The sequence below is a fragment of the Olea europaea genome, chromosome 8 (genome assembly GCF_002742605.1).
Source record: "Olea europaea var. sylvestris chromosome 8, O_europaea_v1, whole genome shotgun sequence".
In the NCBI taxonomy this organism is placed as follows: Eukaryota; Viridiplantae; Streptophyta; class Magnoliopsida; order Lamiales; family Oleaceae; genus Olea; species Olea europaea.
Genome location: NC_036244.1, coordinates 19,544,592 through 19,569,196, shown reverse-complemented (window position 1 = coordinate 19,569,196; position 24,605 = coordinate 19,544,592). Strand labels below are relative to the sequence as shown.

The window sequence follows — 24,605 nt, the reverse complement described above, 5'->3', positions numbered from 1 at the left end:
CAACAGTATCCATTGATTTTAACTAGTTTATGAACCAATTACGATGATTCTGAACTAACATACGAGCCAACACAAAATAATAAAATTCCACAATCTTAAATTTCATTTTCATTAAGTCTTGTTTAGCTGATATTGTCTTCTATATGTCATTGTGGGAAAAATTAATTGTCATATCATTGAAATTACAATGGAAGAAGAGAGGACAAATGAGGAACTACGTTCAAATAAGTACTTTGTAAATTTTTTTGATAACTCGTTACCTTTCTAAATCAAAAGCAAAAGTTGTTGTCATTTAGGCATCGCTATTGTCCCATTTGGTTTTATTAAAAATCAAAATTTATTAATTTTGATAGAAATTAATAAAATATGTAATTGAAAAAACATAAAAATTGTGAATTTTAATGAAATTCGTAGTGACACTTATGCAATGCAACTCGGTATATAAAATTGAATTGGTGGGTGAAATTACCCCAAATATTACGCACGTTTTCTTTCTCTATACCTTTGATAAGAGATTCAAATGCCACATAGACATTATTAGCTACAGCATACCAATGCTTCTGTTCTTTTCTATTTTGATTTGTGTTCTCTTTGCCGTTTTCGAGCCGTTTTCAATTTTCGATTTTTCAAAATGGTAAAAACACATTCTCCTCTAGTTTTCAAATTTTTTTTCGAATTTTCAAAAACGAAAAAAATTGTGAAGAAAACACAGTTGTTTTGGACGTTTTCAGTACAAAACTCGAAAAAATTGAAAACACGGGAAATGGCCTCAAAATGACAAAAAGAATGCATTTTCAAGAATTTCAAAACAAGCACTCAAAATACAAAATGAATTCAAAACTCAAAAATATAAAACTGAAACACGAATAGAATAGCCCTTACATTTTCTCGTTCGAAAGAAATTTTGTCTGTACGTGGGATAGATCATATCACTCGTTCTCCTCCAATTCTGTGTTGGGTTTTAGAGAGATGGCAACATTGAGTATTCCGCCAGTGTTAACTTCGCCTCGTGATGATCCTGTGAAGCTACACAAAGCTTTTAAGGGTACTTTTCTTAATATTTTCTTACATTTCCCGTCGTTATTTTTTATTTATTTATTTATTTTTTAATGATTCGAAAAATGAAATTGTTCTCTCTTTCGTGATCACCTAAAAAAAATTGGTATTGTTTTCTTAATTTCACAATTTAGATGTTTTTTTATTATTTTGAATTGACCACCTCGTGTTTGTGTGAGTTTCTGCGCTTTTCTGAGAATGGAAAAAGTTTAATATTTTAATTGGATAATCGATCTTAGAATTTGATACCATTATAAGTTTTCTACAAAATAAAAGCACAAATTTTCTCTGCTTCTCTGCAAAGCGACATAATTTCTTAACAAAAGAATAAGGGGGTGTTTGAGCGACATTATTTTGGTAACAATGCATTCTTGAATAGTGTATTGATGGGAAATGTGTGGTTAAAAAATAAAGAAAAAATTTTGATCTGCGTGTAATATTATTTTATTGAAGAATTTGTGGTTGAAATGATATCAAATCATTGTTTAAGAATGTATTTTTTTGGAATAATGTGGCTGAAACAGGCCCTAAATTTAAACTAACCATTGTAGGAACAATTTTTACATAACACTTGATTAATGATATTTTGGATTTCGTTTCTCTATTCATATGTGAATTTCCTCAATAAGCTTCCATCACTCAGATTTCTTTCAGTTTTCTGAATTGCCTATGATTTAAATTGTATATCCTGACCTGCATTTGATTGCTACGAGCCTCTAAACTCTTGTTTTTAAGGTTTTTGATGTGATATTGCAACAGTGGTTCATATCATTGCCTATCAATAGCTTCAGAACTTGACGGTGATGTCAAGGTACTAAAGATATATAGCAATGATATTGTCACTCTGTATGATAATCTTCAATCTTTTCTTTGCAGGATTGACACATCTAATCGTAAATGGAATATATGAAAATCTTTTAGACATATTTCAGTTGAAGAAATCTATTTTTTACTTGTGTATAGGATAGTCAGGTGTATAATTGTTACCCCCAAATGATTTCAGAGGCGGTCTTGCTTTGGATGCCTGATCCAGCATCAAGGGATGCTACAATTGTTAGGAATGCTTTGAGTGGGGACAAAATTGATCTTAAAGCTGCTATTGAAGTAATTTGTTCACTTACTCCATCCTAGATACAACACTTTAAACAAATTTACTATGCATGGTTTCATGCTTATGTTGAGCATGATATTGAAAATCAAGCATCTGGTAAACACTAAAAGGCTCTCTCTCTCTCTCACACACACACACACACAAGCACGAACCAGTTTTTGTGTTTTACAAACATTTCGATCCCTTAAAGTCCAGTTCGGGAAAATTCCATACTTTTTATAAGTAATCTAAAACTTCATATTTTAGTTGATGCTAGATTCTTCTAATGAGATATGCTTTATATGTGAATTTCCTCAATAAATTTCCATCACTCAGATTTCTTTCAGTTATCTGAATTGTTATTATACAAGAATTGTCTGGGATTTAAATTGTTTATCCTGGCCTAAATTTGATTGCTGCAGCCTCTAAACTCTTATTTTTAAGGTTTTGGATGTGATACTGCAACGGTGGTTCATATCCTTGCCCATCGAGATGCAACACAGCGTGCGTTCATTGAACAAGAATATAGAGCTATGTATTCTGAAGAACTTAGGGAACGCCTACCTTCAGAACTTGGCAGTGATGTCAAGGTACTAAAGATATATAGCAATGATATTGTCCCTCTTTATGATAATCTTCAATCTTCTCTTGGCGAGATTGACACGTCTGATCGTAAATGGAATATGTGAAAATCTTTTGGACATAAGAAATCTATTTTTTACTTGTGTGTAGAATAGTCTGGTGTATAATTGTTACCCCCAAATGATTTCAAAAGGCAATCTTACTTTGGATGCCTGATCCAACATCAAGGGATGCTGCAATTTTTAGGAATGCCTTGAGTGGGGATAAAATTGATCTTAAAGCTGCTACTGAAGTAATTCGTTTACAGACTCCATCCCAGATACAACAGTTTAAACAAATTTACTATGCGTGGTTTCATGCTTACCTTGAGCATGATATTGAAAATCAAGCATCTGGTGATCACAAAAAGGTTCTCTCTCTCTCTCTCTCTCTCACACACACACATAAAGCACGAACCAGTTTTGATATTTTACTAACATTTCGATCCCTTAAAAGTCATGTTCTGGAAAATTCCCTGTTTTTCATAAGTAATCTAAAACTGCATGTTTTGGTTGATGCTAGATTCTTCTAATGAGATATGCTTTACCATAACACAAGTTTGTGACCTTTTATTTGGCTCATGTGACATGTTGATTACTTCGTTAAGACTTGAATTTGTTAGATTGAAAGGAGCTTCATGGTGCCAGTAGGTAATGTTGTTAAGGAATTGTATTTCCATTTGGCCGGAGATTGTTACATATAAATTTCACTTAAAGATCAATGTCCTCCCTTCAGAAAGATCTTAAATTGCTAAGATTAGATAAACAGGACCAGATAGTTCAACTAAATTCAAAACTAGAATTTTCCAGATGGTACAGCTAAACTAGATCTGTGCCACCAAAATGAGCATATTTTGTGCATTCTATGATGGTTATATTGTGCCATATAATATGTATAGTAGAAACGATCTCCTCGTGGGTCTATTTGCAGAGTACTTCACAAATCACAGTACAGTATCCCTCCACCTATTCTTTTTATCGAAATCTGTTAGGACTTGTGCTGAGCCTAGGAAAGTAAGGAAGTTTGAGTCGAACACACGGAAAATAGTAAAGAAATAGACAACTAAAAAGACACAAGATTTTCTTAGGGGAGGAAAACCACAATCGTAGAAGAACACAAAATGCGATATATTTATCAAACTCAACAAAATCAACCCCTAAAATTAGCTTGTCAAAGACATAACTTTTGTAGAACTGGTAGTTATCTGAATCCTATAATAGCATGAACTATGAGAAATTATCAAAATTCGAGAAAATTTTTTATGAGAGTTTGAAGGCCGATGGGTTGCAAAAAGAATAAGATCAAACTCACACTGGTGAACGGTCCTCCTGTGCATATGGTCCTGAAATGCAAAAATAACTTTTAGAAGACAATTTGTGCTTTTTTGGATTTGTTTATAGGTTGCTAAAATAATAAAGTGATGGAAATGAATGATGAATAAGTGGGTCCTCAAAATGTGTGGTTAAGATTAAAGTTTGGCTTTAACATATAAATTATAATGAAACTATGTTTCAAGAATAATACAATTCAAATCCGATGAAAGAAAAAGTAATGTAGAATCCTATATAGACTAAAAGATGGATTCCAATTTGAGAGGGAATGTAGTTCACTTTCAAAAAAATTGACCTTAATGCTAGAACCAATCATAAATGAGAAAGCATAACTTGAAATCATAATTCGACTCAATTAATACGTAATAATCCTATTATAAATTTATTTTAGCACCACCTGTATATTCTAATTGTATCATTCTTCAAGCATTCTATTTCATCTCTATTTTGTAGTTGTTGCTTGCTTGCGTTAGTACAATACGCCATAAAGGTCCAGAAGTTGACTGGGTAATGGCAGAGTTCGATGCTAAATCTCTTTATAGAGCTAGGAAAAAGGAGTTGGGGACTGACGAGAAGATTTTCTTACGCATTTTCTCCGAAAGAAGCAGGCCACAGTTAGCTGCTATTTCTTCTGCTTATCATAGAAAGTATGGCAGATCATTGAAAAAAGGTATACTGCTTTTGTCATTTTGCTTAAGCCTTTCTATGTCCGTTCACTAAATAATTCATCTTGTTGCAGGCAGTAAAAAGTGAAACCTCCGGACGCTTTAAGTTTGCCCTTTTGACTATTTTAAGGTGTGCTGAAAACCCTGGGAAGTACTTTGCTAAGGTAAATATTACATCTATCAACAACATTGTCTCAAAAAGAACATATTTTATTTCCCATAATTTCAATCTTGTGTACTTGTAATTCTCTTTTAGCGTTTGATTTTTTGTTCTTTCTTTGTTTTCTCAGTTTGAATGCATTTAGAGGAAAAACTAGACACCTTTAAAATGCTAACTATCGTCACACTTAACATTACCACGATTCTCTATAACTTAACTCAGGTACTACACAAGGCAATGAAGGGCATGGGAACTGATGATACAACACTTACTAGAGTAATAGTGACCCGAGCAAAGATTGATAGACATTACATAAAATTTGAGTACGAAAAGAAACACGGAAAATATTTGATTGATGCAGTTCATTTAGAAACATCAAGCCATTACAGAATATTTCCTCTCTCTCTATTGGGTGCAGTTCACCCTAAATGAAGTGTGGAAAAGGTTAGAACATGAATGACCTCTACTTGTTATGTTTTCAGTTTGCTTTCGCTTCAGCAAAATTTCTAAATGTAATTGATTTTGTTTTTGTGTTAATCTGTTTAGCGTGGGACTGTAATTTGGAATGTTATTGTAGGGTGACAAGCTAGTGATTGAATGACAATAATGTACCAAAATTGTTTGTTATTTCCCATTTGTTTTTCTATTTGGAAAACTTTCAAATGATGGTTTATTTATTTCTACTTAAATGCCTCTTTTTAGGTTGATATGCTTTTTTTCCAAGTGTGTGCTAGTTTCTTATTAAAGGCAAAATCAATTCAACTAAGCCCTCGTTTAGCTCCCATTATTTCAAATTATAATTTTCTTTCTCTTATTTTCAATCACACAAGCTTCTATAAAATAATATTACACGTGAATCTTGAACTTTTCTTTCCTTTTCACACACATTCTTTAAAAAATAATATTCTAAAAATTATAAATTAAAATAATGGGGGCCAAACGAGGGCTAACTTGTGACAGCGATCAAGGTGGTCGAGACTTTAGGAGGAAAATTAGTGTTTTAAAAATTAGGCTGGCATTGAAAAGAAAAGATCAAGAACCTCAATAGCTAATGGGTTGAAATGAAACTAAACTTGGGTCGAAGTGTGGTTAAAAAATAAAAAGTTAAAGTGGAAATTACATAATTTCATACTTTAAAAATTCACAATTCTAAAATAAGAAGAGCCGTTTAATCTTTCAAAAATCAGAAATTTTATTTTAATTAATATTTTTTAAAATATAAATTTTTACTAAATATATATACTCCATTATACACAAACCTTAATTAATTTCCAAAATTCTCTCTCTCTCTTTCTCTCTCTACATTTCTCTCTCGCCTCACACACTCTCTACATTTCTCTCTCATCTCGTCTCTCAACCACCGACTATCAACAGGGGGAAATAAAAAGTGAATCGTCGGCGCCAGAGTGAAGCCAATTGAAGCAATGTCGCCCTCACCACTCTCTACTCCAACAACTCTCCCTCTCCTCTTCTCTCCTATTTCTGCAGCAGATCCACAGTGAGTTGTGTGGTGGCGGCTGTGGTTTGTTTGAAGTGTTGTAGTGGGTTGTTTGAGGTGTTGCAATGGTGTATGATCTGGCTGTAGTTGTGTGTGAGTGTCGCCGAAAGCTTACAGAGCGCAATGGTGCGGCTGCAGATCGTGGGGTTGACGGTGCAGATCGTGGCAGTGATGGCGCAGATTGTGGCTATAGCGGTGTAGATCGTGGTGTTGATTTTTTTTTTTGTTGCTGGATGCGGTGTAGGCGGTGGATGCATGGTGTTGGTGGCGACAACGACGGCGTCGGTCGAATGGATCAATAGTGTCTATGACCAATAAGTTGTTTGACTCAATTGTGGTGGTGAATGCGGTGGTTGTGGAAATGGGTGACGTTGGCTGTGTTGGTTGTGGCGTTTACGGTGGCAATTTAAGGAAATGGGTGGATGTGATTTGGGGTGGGTTTTGCTCGATGCGGTGGCAACGATGATGGTGGTGCTGAAAATTGTAATTGTGCCTGTGACTCTCAATTGTGACTCGTAATTGGATATGCGACCTGAAAATTTTGCCTGTGACTCACAATTGATTAAGTTGTGATCGAAAAATTAATCGTGACCAATTAATTCAATAATTTGCATTGAGTAAATGAATTGTGATCAATAAAAGTTTTGAATATGCGACCGATGAATAATCTATGACCTGTAAAATTTTTGGATTCATGATCGAAAAATATTCTGTGACCTATAAAATTTTCGATCTGTGACCGAGAAATAAGTTACGACTAATAATTTGAGAAGTTGTGACTAAAAATTAATCTGTAACTAATTAATTAGATAACTGTGACCTAAATATATTAAATTAATTAAATAATTAAATCATAAATATATTTTAATAAAAAACTGATTTTTGAATTTTGAAACTTGTTTTCTTAATTTTGAAATCTACCATACTTAATCTCTCACTTATGAAATTTTTCCATAGTTAAAATATTTAGATGAATAGCTGGATTATATTATTTTTTCCTTTTTTCGGGTTCTACTTTTCCCTTTTTTGATCGGACCCGACATCATCTTGTTGGCTTTGCATATAGAGTTATGCTATATGTACAAAGTTTGTTTACAAAGTAATATCTACACCAATCATTTCAAAAATAAATTTTTAAATTATTAAAAATCAACGACCTGATTTTTACTAACACTTGTATCTTGTCAATCAACTTTATAAATCTACTTTGTACAAATAGCATAATACTTGCATCTAATAATGCAATCTTTAATCAATCCGTGCTTCTGTCACCATTCATATGGCAAAGGAGCATATTCCATCTCTAATGGGTCTTTATATAGAAAGAATATTCCGAGCTAGTGTGTACATCAAAAAGCCCAAAACAAAATCATTTAATGGGGTTCAAAATTAAATTTGGTCTCTAAACTTGTATTGAAATTTCAAATTGGTTCTTAAAATTTATTAGTCGTAATCCAAATTAGTTACTAAAACATTTCAACAATTCAATCTTATTACTTTGTTGGTACATCACATCACAGCTATGTAGTAATGGGTTATGCTAAAGAAATGGGGAGGCTGTCAGCCTTGGTCTCTAAACTTGTATCGAAATTTCAAATTGGTTCTTAAAATTTATTAGTCTTAATCCAAATTAGTTACTAAAACATTTCAACAATTCAATCTTATTACTTTGTTGGTACATCACATCACTGCTATGCAATGTTTTAAAAGGCGTGCCTAGGAGCGACGCGCATTGAAAACACCAAGCAAAGGGGGATAAGCGCTTAATTTAGCAGTCGACGAAAGATAATTCATGCCTTGGCGCGCATAATTGCTCCAAGGTGTGTATTACCCGTTTTTTTAACCACATTACCGACAAGGAGGATTTTGTATCAGAGGACACAGAGGACGAATTAGATAAAGATGATGATATTGAATGGAGTCTGATAAAGAGTTGGATAGGATTTAAGTTCTTATTCTATATTTGTTTAAATTTGGAACTTATCTTTTGTTATAAAATTTGAAAAAAAAAAAGTATAAAGTTCCTATAAATCTGTTTTGGATGTTTAGTACGTATAATTAATAATTATTATATAATTTTTTTGATTAAAATTTTAAAATATTATTAAAATAAGCAAAACATTTTTTAATATTTTTTTTTACGCATTTGCCTCACCTAATCTCGCCTACTCCTTAGCTTGGGGTCAACGCATTGCCACCCATTACGCCTTTTAGAACACCACTGCTATGTAGTAATGGGTTATGCTAAAGGAAGAAAATATTTTGAATCTACGCATAATAATATTTTATTAAGAAAAGTAGATTATAATTTTAAAGGGAGCCAAAAAGGGGCTTAATTCCATTAAGTGCAACCTTAGTTTGTGCTATAACAATAATTGACAGAATTTATTTCACTTCCAGTTGATTTTATGACTTATTATAATTTTAATATTTGACATGGATCAAAAGGAGCTTCACAATTTCATTATCTCATTTTTACATAGATTAAGGCATGTTTAGCAATGAAACTAGCATCCAATAAGTACGCAATGACTAACAACATGTAGGTAGGTTTTCATGTAAAATTCACTAAAAGACTAGCCAAATTTGGACTTAGCAAACTTTAGTGACTAATCTAGAACAAAATAAATGTGAAGGACCAAATTGAGATTTTATTACAACTTTAGGGACCAAACCTATATTTAAGAGAGTGTTATCTCTAGACTGAGGCAACGCAACTAGACAAGCCTACCCTGTTCTACGAACTATGCTTATATAAGACAAGAGCCTCAACAAGGAAGCTGCCTTCATATCTTTTCATTTTTTCTCTAGGAATTCTCCGTCCTCCCTTCGACACTGTACATCCTATCGAGCCAACTAATCTCAATCTGATCGATCCGATGGCTATAAAGAATGACCTATTCATATTTATTTGTATGATCATAGGAACAATTTTCATTATCTATGGAAATGCCGAGCTACAAAGATTTGAACATCCGACAAAAGCAAATGGCTCCCTTAATATATTGGTGGTCGAAGATTGGGGAAGAAAGGAACTTATAATCAACCTCGAGTTGCATACCTGGTATAATATAATATAGTGAGTTATCTCCGTGTGTTTCATAAGTTACCTATTTTTTTTACTTCTACGTTAAATGCCTTCCACTACTGATTTTCGCAATTTATGAATTATAAGGTGATGATTTTTCAAAATTTTATATTTCAAAAATATTGGTAATGGTATTCTTGTTTCTTCATCCAGAAGAATCATATTCTTAGCCGAAAGACATATAAATTAGATTTCTTGTAGAAATACAAAAAAAGGAGGTGGCAATAGGTCAAGTCGAGCAGGCTTGACCCAACGAATCACGACTCTGCTCGACTTGACCCAACGAATCACTCATATCAAAATGAGCTTGATCCGTTCATAGACCAAGTCGGGATGAACTAAGTGACTCCACTCGTTTTCCCACCCCTACCCAAAACTAGCGTATTCTAATGCAATGCTGGCTACTTTAATTATTTATTTATTTATTGAAAAAAGCAATACGTATAGGGGAGTTTCACATGGATAGCGGTGACATTCTTGTATTGGATGATGAAAAAAATAGATCAATACAATGTTGATTCTTGGCATTTGGCAAAAATAAATTGTGAAACTCCATTGTACTTGCAGCATTGTTCTTATTTAGCCCTATTTGACAACTATAATTTGGGGAAACTATAGTTTTTGATAGTAATTTTTAGGAATATGTAGTTAAAAAGTATGAAATTTTTTTAAATTAATTATATGCAAAATGTTTTATTGTGTAAATGTGATTAAAATAAGTACTTAAAAAGAATTTGAAAATAATAATTGTCAAACAAGGACTTTGTAGCTTGCAATGATTGGCTACTTTGCCTGTAAGCTAAGTTTTGACAGCATAATATATAAATATATCAATGTAGGTTTATTACAAGGGTATAATCTCATGCATATTCCATTTAGGAATTTATTTCTCTTTAAAAGGGATCAAAAGTTATAAGGCCATTTTTTTAGGGGAATTTACAAAAATGTGACGAAAAATGAAAGTTCCAAAAAATTTATCATTTTCACTTTACGTGAGCAAAACTGTCACTTTTTGGGGTGAAAAGTCCAAATTACCTTAATGACACACTTTTAGTAGCATTTAATGCTTGATTTGAAGGAAAAGCGTTGATTTGATGTGATGATTTAATTTCTGTTGACCCCGAACTCAGATCTCATGATAAGTCATTTGCAGGCCCCCACCTTAGGCAGATGTGAGTTCGGTAATAGAATTGAGCTGGGCACACTATCGCTGTAATCTCAAGAGACATCATGATTATCTCCTGTCACGTCACCATCTCAATCATTTACACTTGTAGAGAGTGATGTCATCACCATCCAAAACCACCAATCTGAGGCCTCAAACCTTCAAATCATATATAGGTCATCATTGCCTGAGAAAAAAATTGACACATGGCCACCGGCCTCATCGGCCAATCATAGGAGAATTCTTCGACCCGACTTTCGAGCTCAATCCTGTTCTTGATTTAATGTAATTTTAGTTGTAGTCATGTATAAATAGCTGAGAAATGGTCTTCTTAATGGCAGGGGAATTAAAAAGAAGACACATGATATATGATTTGATCCCCTAAAAAACACATCTAAACCTTTCTCATAATTGGGAAAGATTAACTTTTTTCTTAAAGTTGACTTGAGATTACTATCTATAAATTTTGACATCAACAGTTTGGCACTAAAAGGAGGGCCCTTGTTTTGTGAAAAATAGCCCCATGCAAAAATACGAGTCATGAGTCATAGTTCTAGTGCAAGAAATCAATCTCTTACTCGTCCTTATGAGACGAATACTTCGCCAAGTTTCTCAAGGCGGCACGACCAAAACCAAACAAACAATCCACAAATGACTGCTATGAGGGAAGCTCTAGAAAAGCTGACAAATGGAGTTGGCCGATTGGAACAAAACTAAGCCCACTAGACACTGAGGTGGAATCCCCAATGAGAACAAGGGTTGGATGTCCCCCACCAGGAGGACCCTCAACTTCTCACCGGGAGAACTTTCTAGAAGTCGATCTGACGAAGTCAGGAGCCAGGCCCCTGCAATGGAGCCCGTCGCTAGGAGGACTAGCAGTGTGTTTGATAGGTTGGGAGCACAGGGCTCGCTAACCCGTATGCAAAGACATGCTAAACCCGACCTAAAACGTCCTCTGGAGTAGGCAGAACCCGAAATGAGTGCCCTTAAAAGACGCATAGCTGACCTGGAGGGTAAAAACAAAGATGGAATTGAAAACTACCTCACCAAGTGACATTCCCCTTTCACTGAAGATATCCTTATCGAACTATTGCCTGAAAAATTGAAGATTCCACAGATGATCGCGTACGAAAGAGAGGAGTATCCTCTTAGCCACCTTGATAAGTACACCTCATGGATGAACTATAGAGAGCAAGTGATGTCATCATGTGCCGAGCTTTTTCCCTGACCTTGGGAGATAAAGCTCAAAGATGGTTCAAGAAATTGCATCTGAGGTCAGTAAAAAATTGGAACGACCTAGCCACAGTATTCCTGGCCCAGTTCATGGGCTCTAAAGCTAGGACTACACCCAAGAAGCAGTTAGTGAGCATCAAACAGGGAAACAGAAAATCCCTCAAAAGCTATCTAAGCATATTCAACAAGCAATCCATGCAAGTGTAAAAGATATCTAATGACGCCGCACTCATGGCCGTACTCGCTAGGCTGAGGCCCAGAATGAGATTTTGGTTGTCAGTGCACAAAGATGGACCTAGAACTTACCATGAGCTCCTAAAACAAGCTGAGAAATACATAAGTACTAAGGAGGCAACCTCTAATCAAGAGGAAGCCAAATGTAACCCTGACCCTAGCAACACGGCTAAAGAAAAAAGGTCGGATAGGAATCCTCAACCCGAAAGAAGGAAGGATAGGAGAGAAAGAGATTGTCCTAAGACTCAACCATACAGGTTTCGAGAATATCACCTACTAAAAGCCACCTTAGAAGAAGTATTCATGCAAGCTAGCGAGAAAGAAGCATTTCGCAAGCCAGTGGTCCAGAAGAATGGGCAGGGGAATACTACCAATGGCGATACTGTCGATATCATAGGCTAGTAGGACATGACACAGATAGTTACTGGGAGTTGAAAGAAGAAGTTTAGTCCTTAGTTCACAGAGGATGGTTGCAAGAGTTCGTTGTCAAACCAAAAGAGGTAGATCGACCTCAACTACGACAGCCTCCGCAGCAGGGGCCTGTTGCATGAACACAGTAGGCAGCCCTTAACCATAATCCGTCCCCACAAGTTGAGATCACAATGATGGCTGGAGGAAATAAGTATATTGAAGGGTCTAGAAGGGCAAGACACGGATAAGCTAGGGAAGCATCAATCATGCCGACCTACGAAGAACAGACCCCACAGATCGGTGCAGATTCTGAATGGTTCTGGTTCACAAAGGAGGATTCCAAAGGGATCTTCCATGATCAGAGTGATGCTCTAGTAATCACCATGGGGTGAAAGTGCATTGGACGCTGGTAGATAACGAAAACTCAGTCGATATACTGTACTCAAGCACTTTAAGAGAGTTGGAAATATCATAACGCTATCTTCAGCCATACCCAAGGAAACTTAGGGGTTCTCTGAAGATCCTATCGAAGCCCGAGGTCAGATTGTCCTCATTATAGAACTGGGTGAAGCTCTTCGCTAAATAAGGATTCTAGCTGATTTTGTAATAGTCGACCTGCCATTCAATTACAATGCCATATTAAGGTAGCGTATATTGCATGAGCTAAAGGCCGCTACGTCAATTTATCACTACTGTATGAAGTTCCCTACTCCCTATAGGACTGAAATTGTGCGATGGGACCAAGCTAAAGCTAGGGCATGCAATATTGACATGTCTAAACCTCAGATCAACATGCTAAGGGGCAGGCCAAATGTACAAGCTGGAAAGCTAGATTAAAGAAGTCCGTTATTTCGGATCTCTCCGAGATCGGCATAACAGAGAAATACCTCAAGAGACCCACGGATGGCCAACTGTCCTTTAACGAAAGAGAAGCTGACCCACACCTTTACCTCGGGGTCTTGGTAGTCTCAGTAACCATGGCAGGAGTAACCATCCCAAAGGTCCTAGTTGACACCGGGAGTACCATCAACATTTTCTTCAGCAATACTCTCAAATGGATAGGTATACGTGCCAACTTCTTGCGACCATATTCTAATATTATCCTGGGATTAAGCGGAGCCTTGACCACGGCTAAAGGATCAATCAAACTCACAGTTGAGGTTGGATGAACACCTCGTCAAATCAAAATGAATTCCAAGTTTGTTATATTCAAAACTCCGTCACCCTTGATATTCAGTTGAAAGTGGCAGTATCCCTCTACCATTATGCAATCAAATTTCCCACACCTCAAGGGATAGGCGATGTCAAAGGAAGTAGGGAACTTGTTGAAAGATGTCAATTGAAAGCCTATACTAGCCATCAATGCACTCCTAGAGGAGTGCATATGGCCGCACATGGGAACCCAAACTCGGTTCACTAAACTTGCACACCAAAATCGAAGAGGAGAATTCATAGAAGAACTAGAAGAAATACCTATGTGTGATGACGACCAATCAAAAGTACTTAAGATTGGGAACGAGTAGCAAAATTTGATCCGAAGTGAATTTGTAAATTTTCTCAGACAGAACCTCGATGTATTTGCTTAAGATCATGAAGACATGAAAGGTATTAGCCCCACAATTGCTTGCCACAGGCTGCATGTTGACCCCGAAGTTCGGCCAAGACAGCAAAAACGTCGTCCATTGAACCCGGACAGGTACGAAGCACTTAACAAAGAGGTGCAGAAACTACTACGCAATGGGTTCAAATGTGAGGCAAAATATCCCAAGTGGATTGTAAACCCGGTTCTCGTAAAGAAACACAATGGAGACTGAAGGATGTGCATAGATTTTACTAACTTGAACAAAGCATACCCTAAAGATAGCTTCCCCTTACCAAGAATAGATCAAATGGTGGATGCCACTGCTGGACATGAACTACTCAGCTTTATGGATGCATACTCTGAATACAACTAGATAACGATGTGAAGCCTGGATCGGGAGCATATCTTGTTTGTCACCGATCGAGGTCTTTACTATTATAGAGTAATGCCGTTTCGCCTTAAAAATGCAGGAGCCACTTATCAGCGGATTGTGAACTCTATGTTCTCCCAATAGATCGGAAAAATAATGAAAGTCTATGTAGTTGGTCAAAAGAACCTATGCCAAAGACCATCGCCAGCATCTAACAGAAATGTTTGATATCCTAAGAAAGTAAGGGATGAAGCTGAATCCAAGAAAATGCACCTTCGGAGTTAGCTCGAGAGAATTCTTGGGCTACATGGTGAACAGCCTGGGAATCGAGGCAAACTTGGAAGAGATACAAGTTATCATCAACATAAAAGCCCCAGCTAGACCAAAGGAAGTCCAGATTTGACGGAAAGAATTGCCTCCCCCAGTCGATTCATATCCAAGTCTACAGATCGGTGCAAACCTTTATTCAATACTCTAAGGGGAGGAAAGAAGTTTGAATGGACCTCAGAATGCCAAGACGTTTTCAACAAACTAAAGAGACGGCTAGCTCAACCCCCCGTGCTCTCGAAGTCGAAGGGGGCCGATACCTTAAAACTATATTTAGCTGTTATAGAACACACCATCAGTGCCGTCCTAATTCTGAAAGAGGACAGAACACAGTACTCTATTTACTACACAAGTAAGGCACTCCATGATGCTGAGATCCGTTATTCTCCACTAGAAAAACTAGTGTTATGCGTTGGTTGTGGCAGCCCGAAAACTGAGGCCCTACTTTTTGGAGTACTCTATAGAGGTCCTCACCAATTCACCACTGAGGCAAACCCTACAAAAGCTAGACACATCCGGAAGGATGGTCAAATGGGCAGTAGAGTTTGAACAATTCGACATAAGATACAGGCCCTGCACCTTGATTAAAGGTTAAGACCTCACAGACTTCATTGCGGAATTCAGCAATGAACCCAGAAAGGAATCAACACCAGAGGCCCTTGGGAACGCTTTGTTGATAGCTCATCAATCAAAAATAGGTCGGTTTAGGAGTTGTCTTAATTAGTCTGGATCGACGACTATTTTGTGAAGCCCTACCTTTTGACTTTAGGGCTTCAAATAACGAAGCCAATTACAAAGCTCTCATTGGCGAAATAAGGATGGTAGTTAGGTTGGTGATAAGATATAAAATGTCATGTTTTACATCCTTTAATATTTGCATTTTTATGATTAATTAACATCCAAATGTACTGAGTACCCTTATATTTTTTTTTAGGTTGCAATTGGATGATTATGACATAAATTAGAGGAAAATAGCAAAAAAGGACCAAAGTGAATTAAATCAAAAGTTCAAGGTCAAATATCCAAAAGTTGAACCGAAAGGCAAAATGAAGGAGTGAAAGATTTGAAGGTCAATTGATGGAAGACTTAAAGTGTTGGAAGAAGGAAAATAAGAAAAAAAAGGCCAAGAAAAGAGAAGATGAAAGCTCGGGGACCAATTCGCAAATAATCTCTAGATGAGACGAGCAATGGAATGAAGATTCAAGAGTGTTAGAGGTCAAGTGGATGAGAAAAGAAGTCAAAGGGATGAAATACAATCAAAGTATAATCACACATCAATTTTCAATCGAAAAGGTTATGCACTGGTTTTCAGCATCATATTGGGACCCGTTTTCTACATAGTAAACAATCGAATTGGAAGACGACATCTGAAGAAAAGTTGTAGTCCTTTGAGTTAACTTTCCAAATCATCTTGAATTACCTCAATCGGACATTGAGAAAGAAAGTTATGATCAAAATATTGAAAATTATCCGACGGAAAAACGGTTGTTCTATGCGGTCGCATTATGACCTTTAGAGAAGTTTTAGGCTACAAATCATTGTTCTATGCGATGCAACACTTAGACCACATAGTTCATTCCGACATACAATTTTTAGTTTCCTAATTTGAGTCAAATACTTATGGAAACAAATCTTGTACACCATATATAAGCCTCAAATCTTGTCCAAAACCAGAGAGAACGCTCTCCAACCCTATTTTTCTGTCTCTTTGTGCTCAAGATCTATGATGTGCAACTAATTTCTTTTATTGACCTTACTTCCACCTGCCCATGCAATAAAAAATATTAAAATAAACTTAATTAAATAAATAATAATCAATATATAGTAAACAAGAAATTAGGGCTACATAAAACTTCCGAACTTATCCGAGCGGTTTTTCAAAAATTAAATACTTGAACGGATATTTGAATCGAAAACCGACGGGTTCGGTTCGGATCAAGAACCAGAGAAACGAATAAGAACCGAATATTTCTAATTTTTTATTTAATTTATTTTAAATAAGCCAAATTATTTTTTTCTAAATAAATTTGCTAACTAGTTAATTTAGCTCAAACCCAAAAATATGATTTTCCTATTTCTAATTTTTAGTTCAAAGCCAACTTATTCAAATTAATCTAAATTTTATTCAAATCTGTTACTCTACTGTAGTGTCGTTTCTACTGTTCTAGATCGAATTGGAGCTCAATTCTTAACTATTGTAAGCTCGCTATCTTCCTTTTTCTGTGATTTTAACAATTAAATTTATGAAGAACTCAGCAAAGAGAGACGCAAAAGATATATAAGGTTGAACTACGTTATTTTGTAAGAGTTAAGATTGAACATATCATTAGTTGAATTAATGTAGCTTTGTAAGTATTAAAAATTTTAATTATAATACAAAACTTCGGAATTGAATAGAATCAAACTGAATAGAACCGAACCCGAATGGTTCCATAATTAAATTTGGACCTTGCGGTTTCACTTAGTAAATATCCAAAAATTTTGGGTTCAACTCGATTCTTGTTAGAATCGGGTCATGTCCAACCCTACAAGAAATCAATATATTTAAATTTAATTATAAACTAGTTTTTTATATAGAATCTTATAATTTGAAATTACAAATAGAAATTTTTCATTAAAAAAAATGATGAAGAACAAAAATAATTATAAGAATCTTTAATTATAATTTAACTTTTTATAGAAAATAGAGATTTTAAAAAAAAAAAAAAGGAGGAGGAAGAAGAAGAAGAAAGAGAAAAAATGAAAAGAAAAGTAGATTAGTTAAAATCTGATTTTTTTTCATAGAAAATAGAGAGGAAAAATAAGAGAGAGAAAAAAATAAAAACAATTATAACCAGTAGAATCAAATAATTTTTATTCATGTCTCTGATGTTCGCAGAAGGTAAAAGAAGAAATATTAAAATAAGCAAAAATGCATATTCATTTTTTGTGAAAGCCTCCCAAGATCTTTGGATGAATGATTGACAAATTTTGAAATTTTATTTTAATACTTTATGCTTAAAAATTAGTACCTTAAAGGTTTTTATAAAAGTTTTTAGAAGTTATTAATAATTTGAATACTCCAAGATTTTTAGAAACTTATAAAAAATTTTAATTGAATACATCGTGACTTTTAAAAACTTTTTAAATCCCAAAAAAATCTTTTAAAAGTTAATTTCATTTTTAGTTACTTAGCTATATCTCTACAGTTGTAACTCAAGTAAATTTTATTAATGTGCATGTTCCCATTAAAATTTGTCAGCATAAGTTATAATTGATTGGAAATTCTATGTTTACTACAAAGGGTGTGAACTAGTTTTGTTGTCACTTTGTATTTGACTAGAAATTCAAAGTATTCATCAATTCAGTTTCAACCCATCTATTGTCTTCTTCTGATTATGGACGCATAACAATTATATTTACGTAAGGCCGTTGTTGGCGTTATGTCATCAAATGCCATGCACTTGTGGTGCGTTTCAATTGACACACATTGTTAGTCTTTTAACTTATTCCTTTAATTTTTTTTATAGAAGTTGAGACGGAGCTCTCGTTTGGCCCCCATTTTTAAAAATTAAAATGGGTGGAATAGTTTTTTTTTTTTTTTTTGGCCCCATTTTTAAAAATTAAAAAGGGGGGAAAATTTTTTTTTTTTTTTTTTTTTTTTTGGAAAACGAGTGATTGAAAAAAAAAAGTTTTCGATTTACGTGTAATATTATTTTATGTAAGATTGTGTGATTGAAAATAAAAGAGAGAAAAATGAGATTTAATTTAATAGAGGCATAACGAGGACGAAATACGGGCGACTTTTACTTTCAAAACCCCGGAAGGGCAAGGTTGGGAAAAGTACTTTTAATTTTATTTTATTTTTAAATATTTTGGGCATTGTTTGATCCCCATTTTTCTAAAAAAAAATGTATTTTGAAATAATATTATGATAAATAATGTGTGGTTAAAAAAATAAAAATTGGTTTGCTTGTAATATTATTTTATTAAAAAATGTGTGGTTGAAATGGTGTTAAATCACTATTAAAAATGTATTTTGATTGAAAAATGATATTCAAACAAAGACTAAGTTGTTTAATTAATTAAGCCTTTGTTTGGGCTCCATTTTAACGAAATTTTTGGAAAAATCTATTTTGAAATAGCAATTTTTTAGACAGTGTGTGATTAAAAAAAAAGAAGAATTTTGAATTTACTTGTAATATTATTTTATTGAAAAATGAGTAGTCAAACAGAGAAAGGAAAAAATGCATTAGAATTTTATTAGAGTCCAATCAAGTGCTAAATTGTGTAGAGAATATTTTAGCCTTCCTAGGAGGGTCGAATGCTGAATTTTTTTTGTCAAAAGTGTACACGTGTCTATTTGACAAAACGGGACAACACTGATGTATTTGAACAATAAAAGATTGATTTGAGGGTTAAAATGACAAAAAAAAAATAATAATAATAATTTAACATTAAAAACGATTTGAGTAACAATTATTCTCAGTGTACAGAAAAAAAAACTCATAGGCTTTCACATGGGTGTGGGCCTCATGTGAATAATTTATTACAAAAATAAATCACTCGTACCACTATTGAGTCTTATCTGTATTAATTCTGTGAAGTTTCTCCCTATAAGTGTAGCTTGACTTTTTGAGTAATGAAGATAATGATTTTTTTTTTTTTTGTGCCAATTACCCAATATTGAAATGTTGCACTTCTTCATAACTGCATAGGTTTGGTGCAATTTACAAACAACCATTCTACACAAACAGGGTTTGTCCCTGCTGACAGGGGCTGAGGTCAGTCGTGACCTTAATCTCTGTCAACAGGCCTATCCATTTAGAATTTTTCATTTACAAAAGCCGAGTGAAACTCATTGCATCATTAAAAAATAATAATAATAATAATAATAATAATAAATAAAATAGTCTTCAATTCTGATGTTTAGCATATTAATGGAGTGGACCGTACTTGTCATGAAGTATTTCATAATCGAGTCGTCGTCGTTATTCTTTTTAATTTTCATTTTTTTTTTTTTTTTGGAGCAGCCAAAAATCCATGAAAAGCATATATATCTATACTTGAAATGTCTCTTTCTCCTTAGCCTGACGCAATAGAATTCTAGTGATTTATGAGACAGGCAACAACAAAATACTGGGGGCTACCCTGCTGGGATTTTGTCTACCAAATTTCTGATATTCACACTGAGTCTTGTAAGCGAGTGGAGAAGGAGTGAAAGTTAAGGCACATTCACACTTATTATGAACTACAATTGGAAACAAGTGTTTTGAGAATCCGACGAACGATCAATATTTTGAAAATTGGTCACGCCGATTTGAAACCAGATTTGATTTTAGCTTTGAAAATCTTCTTAGTCTATGTTTTTAAACGACCATATCACTTGTTATTTAGATATTTGGCGGAACACACAAATGCTTTCCACAATTTATCTTGTGAATAGTGTTCCAAAAAGAACGTCTAGAAGACGGTTAGATGCAATTGAAACGCCTCGTCCTGACAATGAACATGAAACTAAGCAATCAATTGTCAAGTTGACCCCTTCCCTTGATGCACAACTAGATGCAACAAGGCGCACTTTATTAATTTTTACTTTTTTCATTTTTTTAACGAACCTTATATTTGACTTTAGTTTAAGTTTTGAAATGATTTTATCTATACAAAAGTCAAAAATGAAAACGCGTTGGTATCTAAATTATGTAGTTATGATTTTGATCCTTAAAATTCTGTTGGAAACTTCAAAAGTATATATGAAATTCATATAAATCTATTAATATAACTTGTCTAGTTGAAAGTTAAATAACGGAAAATAGTCTAATTTTTGAATTTCGAAAACTTAGATATTGTATAATTGACAAACTGTTGGATTTATTAAGTAACATAATATATTATAATATTAGATGTTTGGTACGTATTATTTTAATTATTAAATAGTTTTTAGAAGATTAAAATTTAAAATAATATTAAAAATAGAAAAATGTTGTCTTTTTTTTTTTTTTTTTCCTACCTAGATCTTACTTAGACCCCGTTTGGTAGTGCTTTTTCACACCAAAAAATTGATTTTTTTTATCGTTATTTCACTATTCCAACCGTCATTTTTTACTTTTTCACTCACATGTAGCCCCCACTTTTCTTCTAACGATCAAAGTTTAGTCACATTCTACGTTTTTTAAAATGATGCTCACGAGAATTGGTTAAATTTCTTTCCAATCATGCATTTCAAATTTTCAATAGATTCACAATTAGTATGTACTTATTCACCTCTCATATATATTATTCATAAATTAAACCATCATTCTAGATGGAGGCTAAATTATTGGAAGGAAATTGGAGAGAGTAAAATAGTAAAAACAAAAAGTACATTAGAAAAATAAAAAATTAAATTATGGGGTACGAAATAGAGCGAAAGAATAAAATATGAAAAAGAAAAATTACTTAAGCATTATAATTGTTGATGCACTTTAACTTCTTTAAGCAAGAAATGCGTGAAGATATCTACTGTTACAAAGAAACACATGCCTGATCTTCGGGGGAATGTCCAAACCGTCTATGAAATATCCATTTTAACCCCTTCTCTCTACTTATTTCCCTTTCTAGAAATGCTGAATTGCCTCTCGACGTTCTTGAATCAGATCAATATCATGAATAACAATATCTGAGCTATCAGATCATTTTCTTTCTAGAAATGCTGAATTTTACTTAGAGAATTGGTCTCGTCAATTTATTTTTGATCTGTATTCGGACCTAAAAAAATTCAATTCCATAATTATGTTTGCATATTTTTCAATTAAATCAACATCATGTCATATAACGTGGGAGTTTATGGCCTAGAACAAATATAATGACAAGTATAATAAATGTTTTGAAAATAAGATTGAACAATCCGGTCGAATTAGAAAAATTGGAAATCGGACATTCAAAATGTCCCTATTTAGTGGATTTTGATAAAAAAATTGAAAAAATGTACAATTGAAAAGTTGTGGGTCTTATAAAATATGTAATTAGAATTAATTGTCGAATTCAATTTAAATTAAAATCTAAATTTTAATCCTTACCAAACGGGACTAAATACTATGAAAATCGGTTCTTGTCGTCGTGTATATGTTTGCACTGCATCTTGGCCTTATTCTTATGCGGACTGTATTTTTGTCTACCCATAAACTTGCTTGATAGAAAAATATACTTTTAAAACAATTTTTTATTTCAAGATAAGCTGTTATTTACTCATAAGTAAATTCTTTGGAGGCTCGTACAAATGTTCATACTGTGTGAAGCCAAGAAGGTTTACCGAATCAGATGATATGCTAATTAAAGACTCAAAGAGCAGTCAAATAATATATGCATATAATACACACATTTTCAAACAAAAAACAAGAAAAGAATGAAAATTCCTACCGATTTCTCTCTTCAAATTCAATTTCCCATTCTACTCTTTTAACCAGACCAATATGCTCAATATTTTCATTCAAGCTGCCCAAATAAAACAAATTTAAGTCTGAGGAATGAGTAGCGAAGGAATTGTGCAGCGGGCTCTTAGCAGCCTTGGAAAAGGAATTGATTTAACCTCCGATTTTCGACTCAAATATTGTAAAGGGGAGAATAGACTCGTTTTGCTTAATGAAACGAATACAAGAGAGCTTTCAGTTCCGGGTTATGGAACATTCAAAGACGTTTCTATTGACATCAAATGCGATAAAGGTGACCGCACGCGATACCAATCCGATATCCTCGATTTCAATCAGGTATTCAGTTGGAGATTAAATCGAAAATGTGAATCCTTTTCATTATCGATCTCACAATGATTGAATTTTGTTGGAACTGGTGCAGATGTCAGAATTCTTCAACCAGAAATGTTCAGTGCCTGGGAAAATTCCGTCGGGTTTGTTCAATTCATCGTTTGGTTTTCAGAGTGGATCATGGACTATAGATGCAGCAAACACAAAGTATTTAGGGCTTGATGGCTATTTCATTGTGCTTTTCAATGTTCATATTGATCGATTTCCTCTTATTCTGGCTGACCATGTACGAAACGCTGTTCCTTCTACTTGGGATCCATCTGCTCTTGCCAGGTAATACATATACTCTCCCCTCCACTGGTGTTTAGGCTAGGCTATGGTGATTAGAATAGGACAAAGATCGTCGTATTTATCTATTTATAGGCTAAACCTAAATCACTCTTCTCGACTGGGAATCCTCTCCTCGACTTAGTTCACCACACACCTTAACATGTAGCGAAATTTTGGTCGGGTAAGCTTAGTTAGAACTTAGACGAACGAAGTGATCAAATTGATACTAATTTGAAAATTTAGTGACTTGATTAGAATAAAACAAAACTCATTTACATTATTGAGATATTTTAAGTTCAACTACGACCAATAATTTTGACTAATAATATTTTACATCTATTTTGGATCGGTAAATTATACCTAGATCACTGAACTTTCAATGAATTACAATTGGGTCACTAAATTTTAGTTTATTCAATTGAGTTATTGAACTTGAATTTAATTTTCAAATTTCATTGATGTCACATTCCACCATATATCTATCATCCTATAGACTAGGGAGAATTTATTTGCTGGTAGCAATAAGTGATATTCCACTTAATCGCTAGGTTATAACAATGATTTAGATAAAAATGTTAAAAGATATATTAAAAAAAAACATTTTTAGTACGTGGAATAATGGTAAATTGGAAGTCGCAAAGTGATTGCATAGAATATTCATTATGGTATGACTATAAATTAATTCTTCAATCTGTGATACGACATGAACGAGTGAAATTCGAAACTAAAATTGAAGTTCAGTTACTCAATTGAAAAAAATTAAAATTCAATGATCCAATTGAAATTTCCTGAAAGCTGATGAAAATTGCCATAATTATATATAGAATTTTATGTCATCATTGAATAAATCGGTTGAACCTTGAAATAATAAATGCCACAGCCAACTTACTAGACTATTGACTAAGTCAGTAGTGAATAATAAATATATAAAAATAATATTTGGTGCGAGCCATTTTCTTGGTTTTAGGATTATAATTGGATGTGTGATAATAGGCATTATTAATGTCAACGTTTAACCAAAAAGTCAGCAATATCAATGGAAGAAATCGTTAGACGTGTCGTGCATTTGATCATTAGATTAATATTAATATATGCAGATTATTTTTAAATTTTTATTTTCCTAATTAGTTGGTTTGTATTAGCATCAAGCTGTTTGACATTTACGTGTTTATTTGTCAACTCAAGAAACTTATCTGGTTTGACTTGTTCAAATGATATTTTCTTTATGGAACTTCATGAACTTCATAAATAATGTTCGGCACGTAGTAAACAAACTTTTTACGAAATACAATGTTTTTCACTAAATCTTATTTTGTTACAAGTCGGTCATTGAACTTAGACTTTATTTAAACTTGATACAGGAACTTAAACATAAATTAAAACTTGATTATTCAATTGTAGCTAGGGAAAAAGCTAATGTAATTGTCTAGGTGGTAGCTTAATTAGCAAATATTTAGCTCATGTGACACTTTTTACATTTGTTTAACTAACAGACTCGAACTGCTGGAGTGATAAAATTATAGCTAAAGTTATATTAAGTCCCTGTTTAGCTTAGATTTTTAGTAGATTTTGATTTTAAAAAATGATGAAATGTACTATTGAAAAGTTGTAGGTTCTATGAAATGTGTGATTAAAATTAATTATTGACTTTAAATTAAATTTTTTGACTTTTAATATACACCAAACATAGACTAAATGATTAACATAAAAAAAAAAAAAATCAATC

General features: G+C 33.8%; 2 protein-coding genes across 2 annotated transcripts in view; both read left to right on the top strand.

Moving 5' to 3' along the window:
* The first annotated feature begins 969 nt into the window (after window positions 1-969).
* Window positions 970-11,046, top strand: LOC111398407 (annexin D5-like). Its single transcript, XM_023025314.1, has 11 exons — window positions 970-1,045; window positions 2,591-2,736; window positions 2,922-3,137; window positions 4,552-4,768; window positions 4,842-4,927; window positions 5,146-5,340; window positions 5,406-5,478; window positions 6,509-6,618; window positions 6,666-6,855; window positions 9,233-9,485; window positions 11,016-11,046. The coding sequence occupies exons 1-11, from the start codon at window positions 970-972 to the stop codon at window positions 11,044-11,046; spliced, it is 1,593 nt and encodes a 530-aa protein (XP_022881082.1).
* An 11,107-nt stretch (window positions 11,047-22,153) lies between these two features.
* The window catches only part of LOC111398406 (MACPF domain-containing protein At1g14780-like), a 5,283-nt gene continuing 2,831 nt past the window's right edge, over window positions 22,154-24,605 (top strand). Inside the window, exons 1-3 of the mRNA XM_023025313.1 lie at window positions 22,154-22,555; window positions 22,641-22,882; window positions 24,219-24,297. Coding sequence (XP_022881081.1) covers window positions 22,316-22,555; window positions 22,641-22,882; window positions 24,219-24,297 — 561 coding nt within the window. The 5' untranslated portion in view covers window positions 22,154-22,315. The remainder of the gene's footprint in view (window positions 22,556-22,640; window positions 22,883-24,218; window positions 24,298-24,605) is intronic.